This window comes from Centruroides sculpturatus, unplaced genomic scaffold (assembly GCF_000671375.1).
Source record: "Centruroides sculpturatus isolate CEXI.00-Female unplaced genomic scaffold, Cexi_2.0 scaffold201, whole genome shotgun sequence".
Classification (NCBI taxonomy): domain Eukaryota; kingdom Metazoa; phylum Arthropoda; class Arachnida; order Scorpiones; family Buthidae; genus Centruroides; species Centruroides sculpturatus.
In genome coordinates this window covers 96,596-110,550 of record NW_019384432.1, presented here as the reverse complement: position 1 = coordinate 110,550, position 13,955 = coordinate 96,596, and the positions used below count along the sequence as shown (strand labels likewise).

General features: G+C 26.5%; 1 protein-coding gene across 1 annotated transcript in view; it reads left to right on the top strand.

Moving 5' to 3' along the window:
- Window positions 1–13,955, top strand: part of LOC111619768 (diuretic hormone receptor-like) — a 100,899-nt gene that overhangs the window by 75,743 nt on the left and 11,201 nt on the right. The window contains exons 12-13 of the mRNA XM_023361586.1: window positions 6,604–6,697; window positions 6,780–6,846. Coding sequence (XP_023217354.1) covers window positions 6,604–6,697; window positions 6,780–6,846 — 161 coding nt within the window. The remainder of the gene's footprint in view (window positions 1–6,603; window positions 6,698–6,779; window positions 6,847–13,955) is intronic.

Here is a 13,955-nt window from a genome sequence, read left to right as displayed (position 1 = left end):
AATTAGAAACGTCTTAACGTCATCTGTTTTCAGAAGTTTCTAATTTAAATATATATGTTACTTTTCTTTTGTAAAATAAACTTTTCTATTTGATGGTCTAACAAAAATACAGAATTACTTCTGAAAAACAGTAGTGGCTAAAGGACTGAAGAACAGTGATTCTGATTTCAGTATCAAAACGGGAATTTCAGGATAATAAACTTGGAAAAGTTATTCGAGAAAGCTACTACTGACAATTTTACGACATAAAGTGGAAAAGGACATTTTATCTTATTTTTCTGATAAACTGATTGATTTCAAATATAAATATATATGCTCTATCGGCCACGTATTCCTAACATAATTTATAAATTAATTACTTTTACCAATTATAGTATTATATACCCAGATAGAATTGTATGATTACTGCAAAACTTGGCATACAACTATTTCTCATACAAGTATGTAAATAATTACTATAGTGGTCCGACTGCGTGTTAGATAATGTCTGCAGAGTGTCTTGAAATAGCTGCTCCGGTATCTAGTACCCAGCATAAAAGGCTAGAAGAGCTTTTTATGGGATAGTGTACAAAATTTTCCATGTACTGTACCTAATGTCTGGAGCACGAAGGCTAGGCATACCTGTATGACAAAATCAAACACATGTACAAAACAACTGGCAAATTGTGAGAAAGGCTGTATCATCGGGCTGAGGAAAGCAGGATGTCCGTTTCGCCTAATTACCATCATTTGGTCATTCTGCCCTGATTGGCAAGCAGGTATTGGGACAATGGATACGTTATGGTACACATTCATTATGAACAGGCTCAGAGGAGACTGACAGACCATCGAGAGAGTATTGTTTAATCATGAGACAATAATAATAGCTGCAACGGCGTCTTTGCCCGCTATGGATAGTGGGCAAAGACATGAGAAAGTCTCGCTCTTTGAACTTTGACGCTTCTCTTACTATTGACAGGCGAATAGCAGCGACAAATTTACATGAACGGCGACCACTTTCTGCCATCAGCACTCCAAAATCGTCGTTTTAGTTTGAAGTACTGTAGTACCGTGACAGAAAAACATGGGTTGCTAAGGACTGAACAACATTGTCTTTAGTGATGAATTTCTATTGTAAATTTCGGTTGTTTTCAAACAGAACTAGAATCACATTTTAACGCCGTGTTCTGCCACATGTTATGTTAGGATGTGGAGGACCAGTAATGAGCACTTAAATCTCGTCTTTACTCTCAAGTACTAAATTACCCAAATGTTGCGTGCTGGTATTGAGGGCCAGCTCGTACGATAGACAATCATTCAGTAGTGGTGCGAGGGACGGTAACGACACAGCATTATGTTTAAGAAAAATTGCGCTTTCGTGTGTTGCCTTTCATAGCAAAGAAGCAAATAGGAATTTTTTAGTAAGGTAATACTCGTCCTCCAGGAGCTAGGATTTCTGAGGGATGTCAGTGTCCCACTGTTACACTTGGTTGGCTTGCACGGTCTCCAGATTTGTCGCCTATCAAATATTTTTAAGACTAGATAGACACCCGCTATCGTCAGCATCCACGAGTGTGAGGAATCTGGAGTGACAATTAAACCATCTGTGGGCAGTTTGTTGCAGATTAGCATATGGTGCCTATTTGCATAAAATGTTGCTATGATATTGTAATCACTTATTATTATTGTCATTATTCACACTAAAAGTTTCATTCAATTTTAACAGCTTATTCTTGGTTTTTATTATTTTTACTGTTATTTTATTTATTTATCTGTTAATGAATATATTTGGAATAGAAAAAATAAGATATGATAATTTCATTAGCATGCGGAATGTTTTCGATTTAGTCTAAAGAAATTATGAAAAATATTACATCATCATCGAATTAATCTTGTTATTGTATTTTTATTCCTTGAATAGAAAACAACACAATACAATTAACTGTAATTAATATCATTTTCTTTGTTACTCAACAATATTTGTAGTAAAAATCAGTAGTGAACAGAATGCCTTTTCTTGCCTCAATAGGGAATTAATAGGGAGACTTGGTTTATCTATTTTGCAGAATTTATCATAAATAAAACAGAAGAAGTTTTAATTGGTATCTTAAACAACAGAAAGTCTCGCATAAAAGGAATTAACAATCTAAGATTAACTAATAATATAAATATTATTGTAAAAAGGAATGAAACTACAATCATTAAAGATTTGATAAAACCTGGAAAATATGAATTCAAGTTTGAATAGGACAACGCTAATAAGCATAAAAACGAAGATAATTTAAAATATACAGATTTGCATAATTGGGAACATACAGTACTATATTAATTAATGAATTATGAAGAATATCTAAATAAATGGTTTTCTATATTTCATATTGTCATAAGACACAATAGCACTAGAACTATTAGTATTTATTCAAAATTCATTACGTTTCGACTTATACATCTTCTTGAGACTATTCAACAAATGGAAAACGAATTTCAATATACTTATATAATAAACTAGCAAATAGACCCGGCGTTGCTCGGGCAAGAAGTAACGATAGCGAAGATTAAGATTATTATGTTATGGTCAATCTTACCCGTTTTCAAAGAATGCAAGAATTAGGTCCCACTGTTTCCAGTCTAATTAGAGAATTTTTAGATGGGTTAAAAAAATGTTCGATTTCCCGCAAAAACGAAAAAACTGCATCTGCGCCTGTAAATCTTGCAGGTCGCTTTCTCTTAACACTTTCATTGTTAAAACTTTCATTGTTGACACTTCCATTGTTAACACTTCCATTGTTACTTAACACTTCCATTGTTAACACTGCCATTGTTACTTAACACTTTCATTGTTAACACTGCCATTGTTACTTAACACTTCCATTGTCGAAACCTTAATCCTGTCTCTTTCCCCCCGGAGGGGAATTTCGAAAAATCCCTTCTTAGTGTGCGTTTTCGTGACGTACTGTACCCTAACTGTGTACCAAATTTCAACTTTCAACTCCTAACCGTTTGGGCTCTGCGCTTATTATTATCATTATCATTATCAACCCGTCTCGATTATATATTAGATAAATAAACTTACACTCCCTGAATGGACACAAAATATATATTTTGGCCGATATTCATTACAAAAGTAGCATACTTATGACTTCTTACAATACTCTTTCAACAGTATGAAGTTAGAAAATTAAATTGAAAAAACAGATTTAAGAAGAAAAATTACTTATATAATAATAAGAAAATGTATAAAATAATTTGACTCTATTATGGAATTCTAAAAATAAGGTTATAAAATATATTTAAATGTAGATAAAACAGTTTATTCAAAATCAAAGGGTTTATAATTTTAAGTTGATTTGAAATAATTGTGATCTGAAGATATTGGATGATAAAGGAGGTGTTAGAAAGGAATGGCAAAATTTTGATAACCTAATGGCTAAACACAACGATAGAAATCTAATAACAATGATAATAAAAAGTTTAAATTTCACATTCATTAGGGTATATATTCATTAATATTTGCGCGTATAATAAATAAGAAACAATTTAATATCTTATACTGATCGAAACAGAGATCAGCTTTCGATTTGTGATTTAAAGTTTGATTAAATTAAACAAATGGAAAACATTGAAACACATCTAATAAATTAATTTATTAGACGATTTTCAGCACAAATAGAAAAATTAATTATATTATTAATTTATTCATTTAATTAGAATTTTTTTCAGTTTTGTGAAACAAATTGCAACTTTGTTAATTGTAAGGATTTTATTATAAATTTTTCTATAAATATCAATATTTCAGGCAGGTTTAAATAAGTAACATATATGTAAATATTTTTATAAATATTAATTCAACAAAAGATTGAAAAATAATGTTTACTTATGTGTTGTATCCAGAAAAATAAAGCAGAAATTCTTTTTCTCAATGAATGCGAGCTATTTTTCAAATAACTTATAATAAATTTAAATTGAGATTGCTTAATTATTATTAAAATTTTACAAAAAAAAAGATATTAAACAATTTTCAAAACCTTTCCCATTCATTTGTAATATGATTTTTTATTATTTTATTATTAAAATGGTAATTAGTTATATAGAAATGTGGTATTGAATTCAAAAATTTTATTATTTAAAAATGACTCTAAAGAACTTATTTAGCCAATGTTTATAAAATCATTACTTCAACAAGAATAAAATGTTCTAAACGTTTGAATATCCAATACTTTTTCATGTTCATCCTTTTTAAACTTTTTTCCCAAATGTTTTTCCATAACAGAATATTTTATTTTATAACACATTGAATATTATCAAGGGCATTAATACCTTTATCTTTTCTCTTTCTGATATTTTATTGTAATAATTCTTACTAAATATTTTTGCTTTCACGTTTGTGCATTATACGTGGATTTTTATTCTTTCTATTGATATATAATAATATTTTTGAGTCAGTTTTTTCGTAATGTATAATTCTTAAATTTTATTGAATTTTCAGAAATTATTTATTATATTATTTTGCTCAGTAGACTTGCCTTCTTTTCTATTTTCATTATTATTTTTAAGTTTTGTTATTCAATACTCTAAAATATTGTATTTTTATTACAAGATATGAAAGTTATATAAAATGTTCTAGTGTAGACTATCTGATATATCTAGTTGAAAATCTTATTATAAAATAAAAAAAATAATGAAAATTTTTAGTCTAAATTGTGTGAAATCATTAAAAAGTAATTGTGCATCCATATTACAAAAGACACAATATAAAAGCATAATAACTTTTTGATCACTCTGCAGATACTTCTATTTTTATTTAACACATAAGAAAATAATAAAATGACACAATTAAACTGATTTAACTTAAAACATTTTCTCGTAATTAATTTATAATATCTAAAATGCATAGATATATATCTGCAATGAATGTTTATTACAAAAATAGAAATGAATAAAGTTTTAGGCCAAAAAGTTTCTACTTCTCGAGAAAGTTTTTACTTTATATTATTTTATCTCATCTCAGATCTCTATCTGAATTAATAAAATATAGAACAGATAAAATATATTAATAAGATAGAATATATATGTAATTCAGTACTTTGTTAATATCGTTTAATTTTATAGAATAATTTAAAAATTTTTCTAAATAGTGTATTAACACCGAGAATTCTATATAATTACTCAAGTCGTGTCATCTGGTTACTTTAATATATATAAATATTATGATGTAAATTTTTTCATATTCTAAAACAATATATATATATTTTTTCATTTTATGTAATTGTTATGTTAAAATTACGATCAATAATTTTAAAATTCATAAGATTTCTTTTTCAAAGGTTTTCAATAGGAGAGTAAATGATGTGTTTTTCCCAAGGTTATGTTAAATCTTTCCTAATAATGTAGTTTATCATAAAAAATGCATTGTATTTCATTTTGTATTGTATGTATATATATATATACATTCAAAGAAATTATAAGCTATTCTTTATAAACTATGCAATAAATTAGTTTCTTTTAGCAATCACTTTCATGTTAATACTTTTTCAGCTGTCACGTAATTATTTCTTATATTTTAAAGTCTTTGATAAAAATTGCAAAAAATAATTATATTTTTCAAGAATCCATATAATTACCATTAATAAAAATTCAATTTTTCAATACAATAAAAAAGTTTATAATAATAAATTGAGAAATTAAATTTGTAAACAGTTTTATAATAGTTAATTGATATTTAGCAATTATTTATATTAAAATAATATAATTTTTTAAAAAATAAATAAAGTTACATTAGATATTAAGAAATGAAAATATTTTTCAAATTATAAAATTTAGTTTTATTAAATTAATTCGGGTAAATTATTGTAAAATCCTGGACACACAAAAAACAAAAACAAAAAATAGCTGGAAGAAAGGTTCCATTTCTTTGTTCTTCTTATTGACGTTACTGAAGCAGAAAAAAAACATTCTTTTTCTTTCAGAAATTGTTTTGACGTTTTCTCTTCTGCTCGATCTTCGATACAACATGTGAAATACTAAACAGAATTTGAAGAGAGAGTGAAAAGACCGTCATTCATCACCTTTATGAATAAATATAAGATATAAAATTATATAAGAAAATATTGTTCTAGTTTATACATTTAATCATATTCAGAGAAATGAGTAAAGATGAATAAAAGTCAGTTTTCTAAAATTTAATTGTCAATATTTCTTAGAATTTTTAAATCGTTAGTTTATAAATTATGGTGATTACAATTGAAAAGTGCTATTATATATATATCAGAAAGTTATTGTATGTTCTTAATATTTGATATTGTTTCACGTTATTGTTTACACAGTGATGGAAATAGAAATCAATAGCAATTGCAACGACTCGGGAGAATACTTTTTAATTATAGTTGGAAATAAAATCCACTTGTCATTATTTTATATCTTTCTGATATTTAGATTCTCCTTTTTTTCTTGTTTAAAGAAAAACAAAGACTTTAAATTGGATTATTTAGTCAGTGGAATAAAAAAAAAACAACCTTATTTTTATAACTAAAATATTTATAATTTTTTTTAAAATATTTATTTAAATTTGAATAAAATCATATGACATTCGTTTGATAGAAATTGGTTAATTCGATTTCCTCTAAGGTTTACCAGTTGTGACAGTTATTGTGTGGGTCATCGTCAAGTCCCTCTGCTCGCCTCTCATCTCTCACGATGAAAGTTCGTCTTTCCTGAAACAGTACGTATTATAAAAATACTTTATTTTGTTAATATTTTATTTGTAATCAAATAATAAAATTTAAAATTCTGTATTTAAATAGATGTTTCTGGCAGAATGGAGACATTTACGATTATGTATTCATCAGCCCCGTAATTATTGTATTAGTGGTAAGAAGAACATTTCTGTTTATTTAAGATAATGTGAGAATAATACTCAAGGAATAAAGATAACGACGAAATAAAAGAGAAATAATTAGCAATTGTTGGTAACTATTATAACAATAATTTCCAAGGGTTTAAAATGAAACTAATGGAAACATTATATTTTCTAGAAAGTATATACTTTATAAATATTTAATAAGTGAATTATTTCTCTTTTAATTTTATTATTTTAAATGATAATAATAATACTATTATACAATAAGTAAAAGAATATTTTAATTTTATTAATTTTTTCGAACGTAAGAATATGTCTTACACATAAAAAAATAAAGGGTTGTTTTAGAGAATTATTTTTAAATTTCTCTATAATTTATAATTTATTTTTTATGATTTAATATTTAACAATAAGTATAAAAATTATATATATTTACAGTTTTAACTAATTTCAACGTATAATTTTAATAAATAAGAATTCAATTGAAACATTAATCGATTTCGTTTGCGATACAATTGAATGATTGTATGGAGTCTAAGATCGTTTTGTGCAATTAATATGAATAATTATAGATAAGACGATTAATATAAAAAATAAAACAAGGTTATTTCTACTTAGTAAAATTAAAATTTATATTTGCAAATTTTATATTTGCTTTATACTAGTAATATATATCAAATTTAACATTGGTTATTATATAAGTTTAACTGAAAGACAAAAAATGAATAGAATTTAATTTATTTAAAGCAAAGTAATCTAATACCAACGTCAGTTTAAATTTTATTATGAAAAAATCAAAATTTTTCCTTAGTATAATAGCAAGTTCCAATGACAAACTACTTTATTATACTCGTTATAAAGCAGCAAAAGTTTCATTTGTATTTCAATTATTAAAAATAGCTAATGTGCAATATTTACTTGTATGACTTTTAATAATAACGCCAATGTAAGCATTGGAAATAACATCCATCTTGATTTATCAAATAATAATTTACTTGACGTTATTGGGTATCAAATGATGTAATTATCTATAATAAGCATTATTAGAAATAAATTATATAAATAACTTTTAAATATCTTTGTGTTAAATCAATATAGAATTGAAAATTATATTCCTGCAAAGAAAGTAATGTACAGAACTGTAATTATTACTTGTCATTAGGTTAATTTATTTGAAGAATATTTAAATTGAATAAGAGAAATTTGTATAAAGACAATTAAAAATTAATTGGCATGTTATCGATATTGTGTTTCCACATGGAATTCTAAAATTATGATAAAATTAAGAGAAATTTGATATAATATATGGTATCAGAGATAATTCCTATGTAGGAAATTAAATAGATAAATTCAGTACTTAGCAAAATGATACATTTTAATAATTGTTTCAAAACTGTTCTATTAGCTGTCTATCTTCGTAAATCCTATATAATAGTCTCAGTTAATTTAAAATATTATCATACTGTGAGATTATCATGCTGAGAGACCCTAAAATCCCTCAGCATGAAAAAGTTATAGTCCCTCTTAGTATTAGACTTATGTTTAGGTGGGAGACTTACAGCCTTTTTAGAAAAGCAGAATAATTAAAATTTAAACGTTAAACTATTGTAAATTAGTTTATTTAGTAGCCAACTGATAGAGAATCCATTTCAATAAAAAATATGTATAAAAATAAACGTCGTAAAAAATAAAAAATAAGTATTTCAATTGAGTCGTCCATCAAACAATTATAATTATGCCAAAATCACGTGTTTATAAAATAATAAATGCAATCATATTTTATTTTTAATCCTGTTGAAAGATAAAATGTAAGATTTGTGAGTAAAGATAAATATCAATATAATTAATTTTATAGACTAATGCTTTTGTTGCTCTTTTGATAGATAGATAGTAATGCTAGAAAATGAATAAAAATAGAAAGAAAGTAATAAAATGTGAAAAACCGTCAAAAATATTTATTTATTACATCATAAACCGAATCCTATTACAAGTTACTTAACTTAATTACAACATTTTAAAATAGAAATGTAAGATTTTATTACGTAGTCTGTTCTAAAGATAGTGACCGAATTACTTGTATTATATGTGAATAGAAAGTGATATATTATTTTCCTTCATATCACTTCTTTACTGTGGTTCTGAAATATGTTCTAATTTCGATATCCTGTGACAACAGACGTAGAAAAATATGTTAAAAATTCTATTTAATAACGTTCCTACAAATTGCTTTTTGTTTAATCTGAAAATTAGGATAAGGAAATTCGTAAGATGTAATTGATTTTATGTAATATAGTTTACCGCATTCAGTTTTGATAAATAGCATTCATTTAGCAAAGCATTTTTACATAATTTATAGCATGAAGCTGTAGACTATTTTGTATTTTGATTAACTATAAAATAAAACCTTGCAATAAGTATAAATTGCATTATAGAGTAACATAAAATGCAAAAATTTCTTCATAAATAAGATGTGAATACTCCAACTTATATCTACTACAACTTTGCATCTTTTTAATTGCATTTTATTGGAATTGACTTTGAAATATTTTCACCCTTCTTTCGTATTGTTTTACGATAAACAATTCTTTTAGTAATGTGAAGGATTCGAATCAAATATTTATTTTTGGAATTTTTCATAACTAGTTTGTAAATTCTTAATCAATGTTTCATTAAAAATTAAAGGATGAGAAAGAAAGAAATTCATTTTTACATTGTCGACTCGATCTTTTTCCTGTTTGATGCGTCTATTATAGATGAAATCGAGATTTACCTCAGAGTCCAATAACAGTTAGAACTCAGAAAACTGCAAATTATATTTTTCTCCACTAAACGAATTTATGCCTAAATTGGATTTATGCTGTAAAGGATGATCTTTAATTATTTTCTACTCTCTATATTACTTGTATTCGACTTATTTTTCTGAATAAACATTCAATACAATGCAATGAAATAAAACTTTTTATAGATGCTCATAAATTTCTATTATTTTATATTAAAAACAAACCAATAAATTATCTTATGTATCTCGATCTTATATTCAAGTATTTTTTTAATTAACGCAATTTGTTCTAATTCCTAAATTTTTATTAGAAAATTAATTAATTGCATCATTATTATAATAAAAATAATAATTAAAAATCTTAAATCTATTTAGTCTATTGACGTCATTTCCAAATTGTATTTATTAGCATAGTGTCTTATTATTTGTACAGGAAATTCATTATTAAAAATTAAACCAAATAAAGTAAAAATTTTTAAAAAAATATATATTTCGTACATTTATTTTACATTTATTTCTTATAAAAATTAAGATGTAACTAAAATTTTTATAATAACATGAAACATCTTTGACTATAAAAGATCAACGATTGAATGTATTTTGTCTTCTGTTGTATCTATTGGATATAATAACATCGATAATAGAATTTTGTGAATCTTTTGAATTTCTGATAATAAACCTATTAATACATCGGACTATGTTCATTTGAAGTTTAAGAAGAGAAGTGAATTTTGTTTATAAAATGATCTAATTTGAATCTGTTTACTGATCTGAAAATTTTAATTTTTATAATAAATTATATAAAATTACGATAATTTTATACTAAATTCAGTCAAAATCCAGAGATAATAATTATAGATTTTTTTGCTGTTTACTATAAATTTAATAAATTTTAATTGCAATATTAATAGTAAACGACAATTCTAATATTTTTGAAGATTCCTAAGAACATTTCTTAGAATGTTTGACTCGAAAAACGAAAATAACTTATACAGTTTAACCTGTCTATTTCGAATCTCTCGAGAAAGAGAAAAAAATACGAGATAGATTTCGAGGTTCCTACACAGTAAAAAGTAACAGGTTATATTGAAAGTACGGTATTTTATTAATGTAATAGACAGTACAGTACATACCTTTATTAGGTATGAATGAAACATTTTTGACATACCTTAGCAGAAATAGTTTCTCAATAGTTTACCATACCCGACTTTCTTCAACCAATAAGACAGAAGCCAAACTCGTAACCACAGTTCTGTAAGAGTCTTTTTTTTTTTTTTTTTTTATCAAATCCATCATAGGTTTGACCAGGTCCACAATAGAGCAGCCGGGTAGTGAAGGATGAGCACAGCATATCCGGAACCGTCCAATCCCAAAATGTTTCGTTTTCGTTTTCCCGGAACTAGCGCCTGATACCTTAATGACTCGGTGATTCAGCCATTTTTTCAGAGATTAAAAATATTAATATAATAGACTAATAATTGACCTGACTCATTCAGGTCAATAATTAATCTATTTTGTAAACACGTCAGGTCAACTGTTTTTTTCCCCCTCTTTTTAAAATCTCAATTTGATTTAATTATTTTTAGACTTTCTTATAAATTTATTAGTCAATTATATAAAAAAAGCACCCATGAAACAAAATTCGCAAAAATGAGACTCAATCCACAAATGATACAAAATATCCCGTGATAAAAATGTAGTTGACATCAGAATGGGAAAAAGTATCAGCCTAGGGATTTAACTCTAAAAGCAACAGACTAATATTAATAATTATTAAATCAGAATGACCACCGTAACTATTCTGTTTACGATTCATCGAGATTAGTCAAACTCCCTAAAGATCTTTAAAAATAACTTCCCATTAAACTGAAGTAAAGCAAAATAGAAAAGTATCTGTTTTACGTTGTACTTTTTGTATTTAGTAATTTATTGACTTTATATCGTTTTCGAAAAACGTTATTTTTTGTTTTTTACAATAAGACAGAATTTAATTAAATTACACACTCTCCATTTCAAATTAGTAGTGTCTTGCCCCTGTACATCATACTTCCCCTGCTAGCACAGAATCATGCCAGTCATCTATCATCCGTTCTAGAGATTAAGGAATGACAGAAAAGCAGACTGACAGACGGACGACAGTGGGAATTTATAAGTCTATAATTTTTTTTTCAAATCGCAACAACCCAAAAACAAATTTTTCAAATTGTAGCCCAATAATGTCGAATGTTGAGGGAAACGAAAAAGGTATACATCTTTATGTTTTTGAAAGGCTTCATTTTACTTATTTTTATGAATAGACTTCAAAAAGTTGCTATCAAGTTACATGTCTTTTGCTGTTAATTGATATTATATAAAATTAATTAATACAGGTATTATCAAATGTTAATTTTAAAAGGTAATTTTCAACCGGAATCTTAATTTTTTCCTCTTGCTATTATAATAAATAGTTTTTTTTATAATTATTTCAACTAAAAATGAATCTACTAAAATTTTCATTATTTCATCTTATAATTAATTGTTAATTGAATTTATATTTTGTTTTTATTACGGATATTTATTTGTATATCATTTACTAAAATAATAAATACGAGGTCTGTCCCAAAAGTAAATGTACTGATTTTTTATTTCAAAGTATACAAGAGTTATCAATACATCAAACTACGAACGATCTCCTTCAAAGTACAGCCCCTGCGAGGTCACACAGTGGTTCCAAAGTTTTTTCCACTGGTTGTAACAGTACTTGAAGTTGTTTTCCGTAAAGATGTTTAGTTCATCAGTTGCAACTTTTTTGATATTTTCCACTGTCTCGAAATGATGACCTTTCAACTTGGATTTTATTTTAGGGCATAGGTAGAAGTAGAACGGAACTAGGTCCGGACTATAGGAAGGTTGTGTGCTTGTGGAAATTAATTTTTTTTCAAAAACTCTCGAATTTATAGCGCTGTGTGAGCAGGCGCAATATCGTGGTGCAGTACCCAATCTTCTGAAATGTCCCTGCGGACTTGCATGACCCGTTTTCGAAGACGTTCCAAGACATCTATGTAGAAGGCCTGATTAACTGTCCGTTTTGAAGGTAAAAATTCTTTGTGGACATTTCCACAGCTATAAAAAAAACGATAAACATCGTCTTTACCCTGGATCTTTGTGCCATCTTAACACTCTGCTTCTCGATAAAGTGGCATCTTCATAAGCTTTGGTTAATTTGCAAATGTCTCGGTTGCAGATTTCTTGACTTTCACACAAAACTTTGATAGAGTAACGTTATTCGAGATTTTTCTCCTTTTCAAAAGTAACGATTGTGTTAAAACACTATCTTACAGAAACAGATATTGTACACGTTTGACTTAACCTATCAACTTGAAATAGGTCTCAACATGCTGCTAAGATATCTAGTAACATGAAAATACCAATTGATGATGTGTTAAGCTGCACAATCACTACATTAAAAAATTAGTACACTTACGTTGAGACAGACCATGTATTTATAAAAATATTTAACAAGATACAAGTATTAAAATATTCAAAATTCTTTTTTTCAAATCTTTTCAAACACCTTAAATGTCAGTACTAAATAATTTTTTAACAATTAGTATAATTGAATATCTATTGTTATTATTGCTATAATTAGGAAAATGAATGTTATGTATACACCTTTGTTATTTATAGTTTAATTATTCTGTTATAATTTTCAAAGTAAACCTTTAATCAAGAATAATATGATTAGAGCTGAAATTATTATAAAATTAATAATTATTACCGTTTGAAAAACAATTTAAAATGCCAAATTATAATTAATATACGGTATTTTAATAACGCAAACATATAACATGCACTAATTAATGAGAGAAATCTTAATTTTTTCCACATGTGTGTAAATATATATTATCATCATCAGCTGTTCAAAAAACGGTTCTTTGAGAACCTTTCAACTGTGTCTGTCCACTGTCTTTCATCTTATATGGGGGTCATATCCTGATTCTTTTCTTGCCTCTTAGTATTCAGTAAAGTATTGTTATTTATATTGCCTATACATATAGGGGAGATCGGGGCAAGATCGGCATGTTAAGCTTTACTTAAATTTTGTGTAATAAATACTGCTGTAAACAAAAAAAAACCTTTTGCATATTGTCTATTGGAATGTTACCTTACTATACATCTGGTTAAAATCAGTTTGGAAATAAAAATAATTAAAATAATTACAACTTTACAAGAAGAGAGAAATTGACGAAGTTGCCCCGGGTATAGGGGCAAGATCGGCAACTTCTCTCTTTTTGTAAAGTTGTAATTATTTTAATTATTTTTATTAAAGTTGCCCCTGGTATAGGGGCAACAGTAATGGGG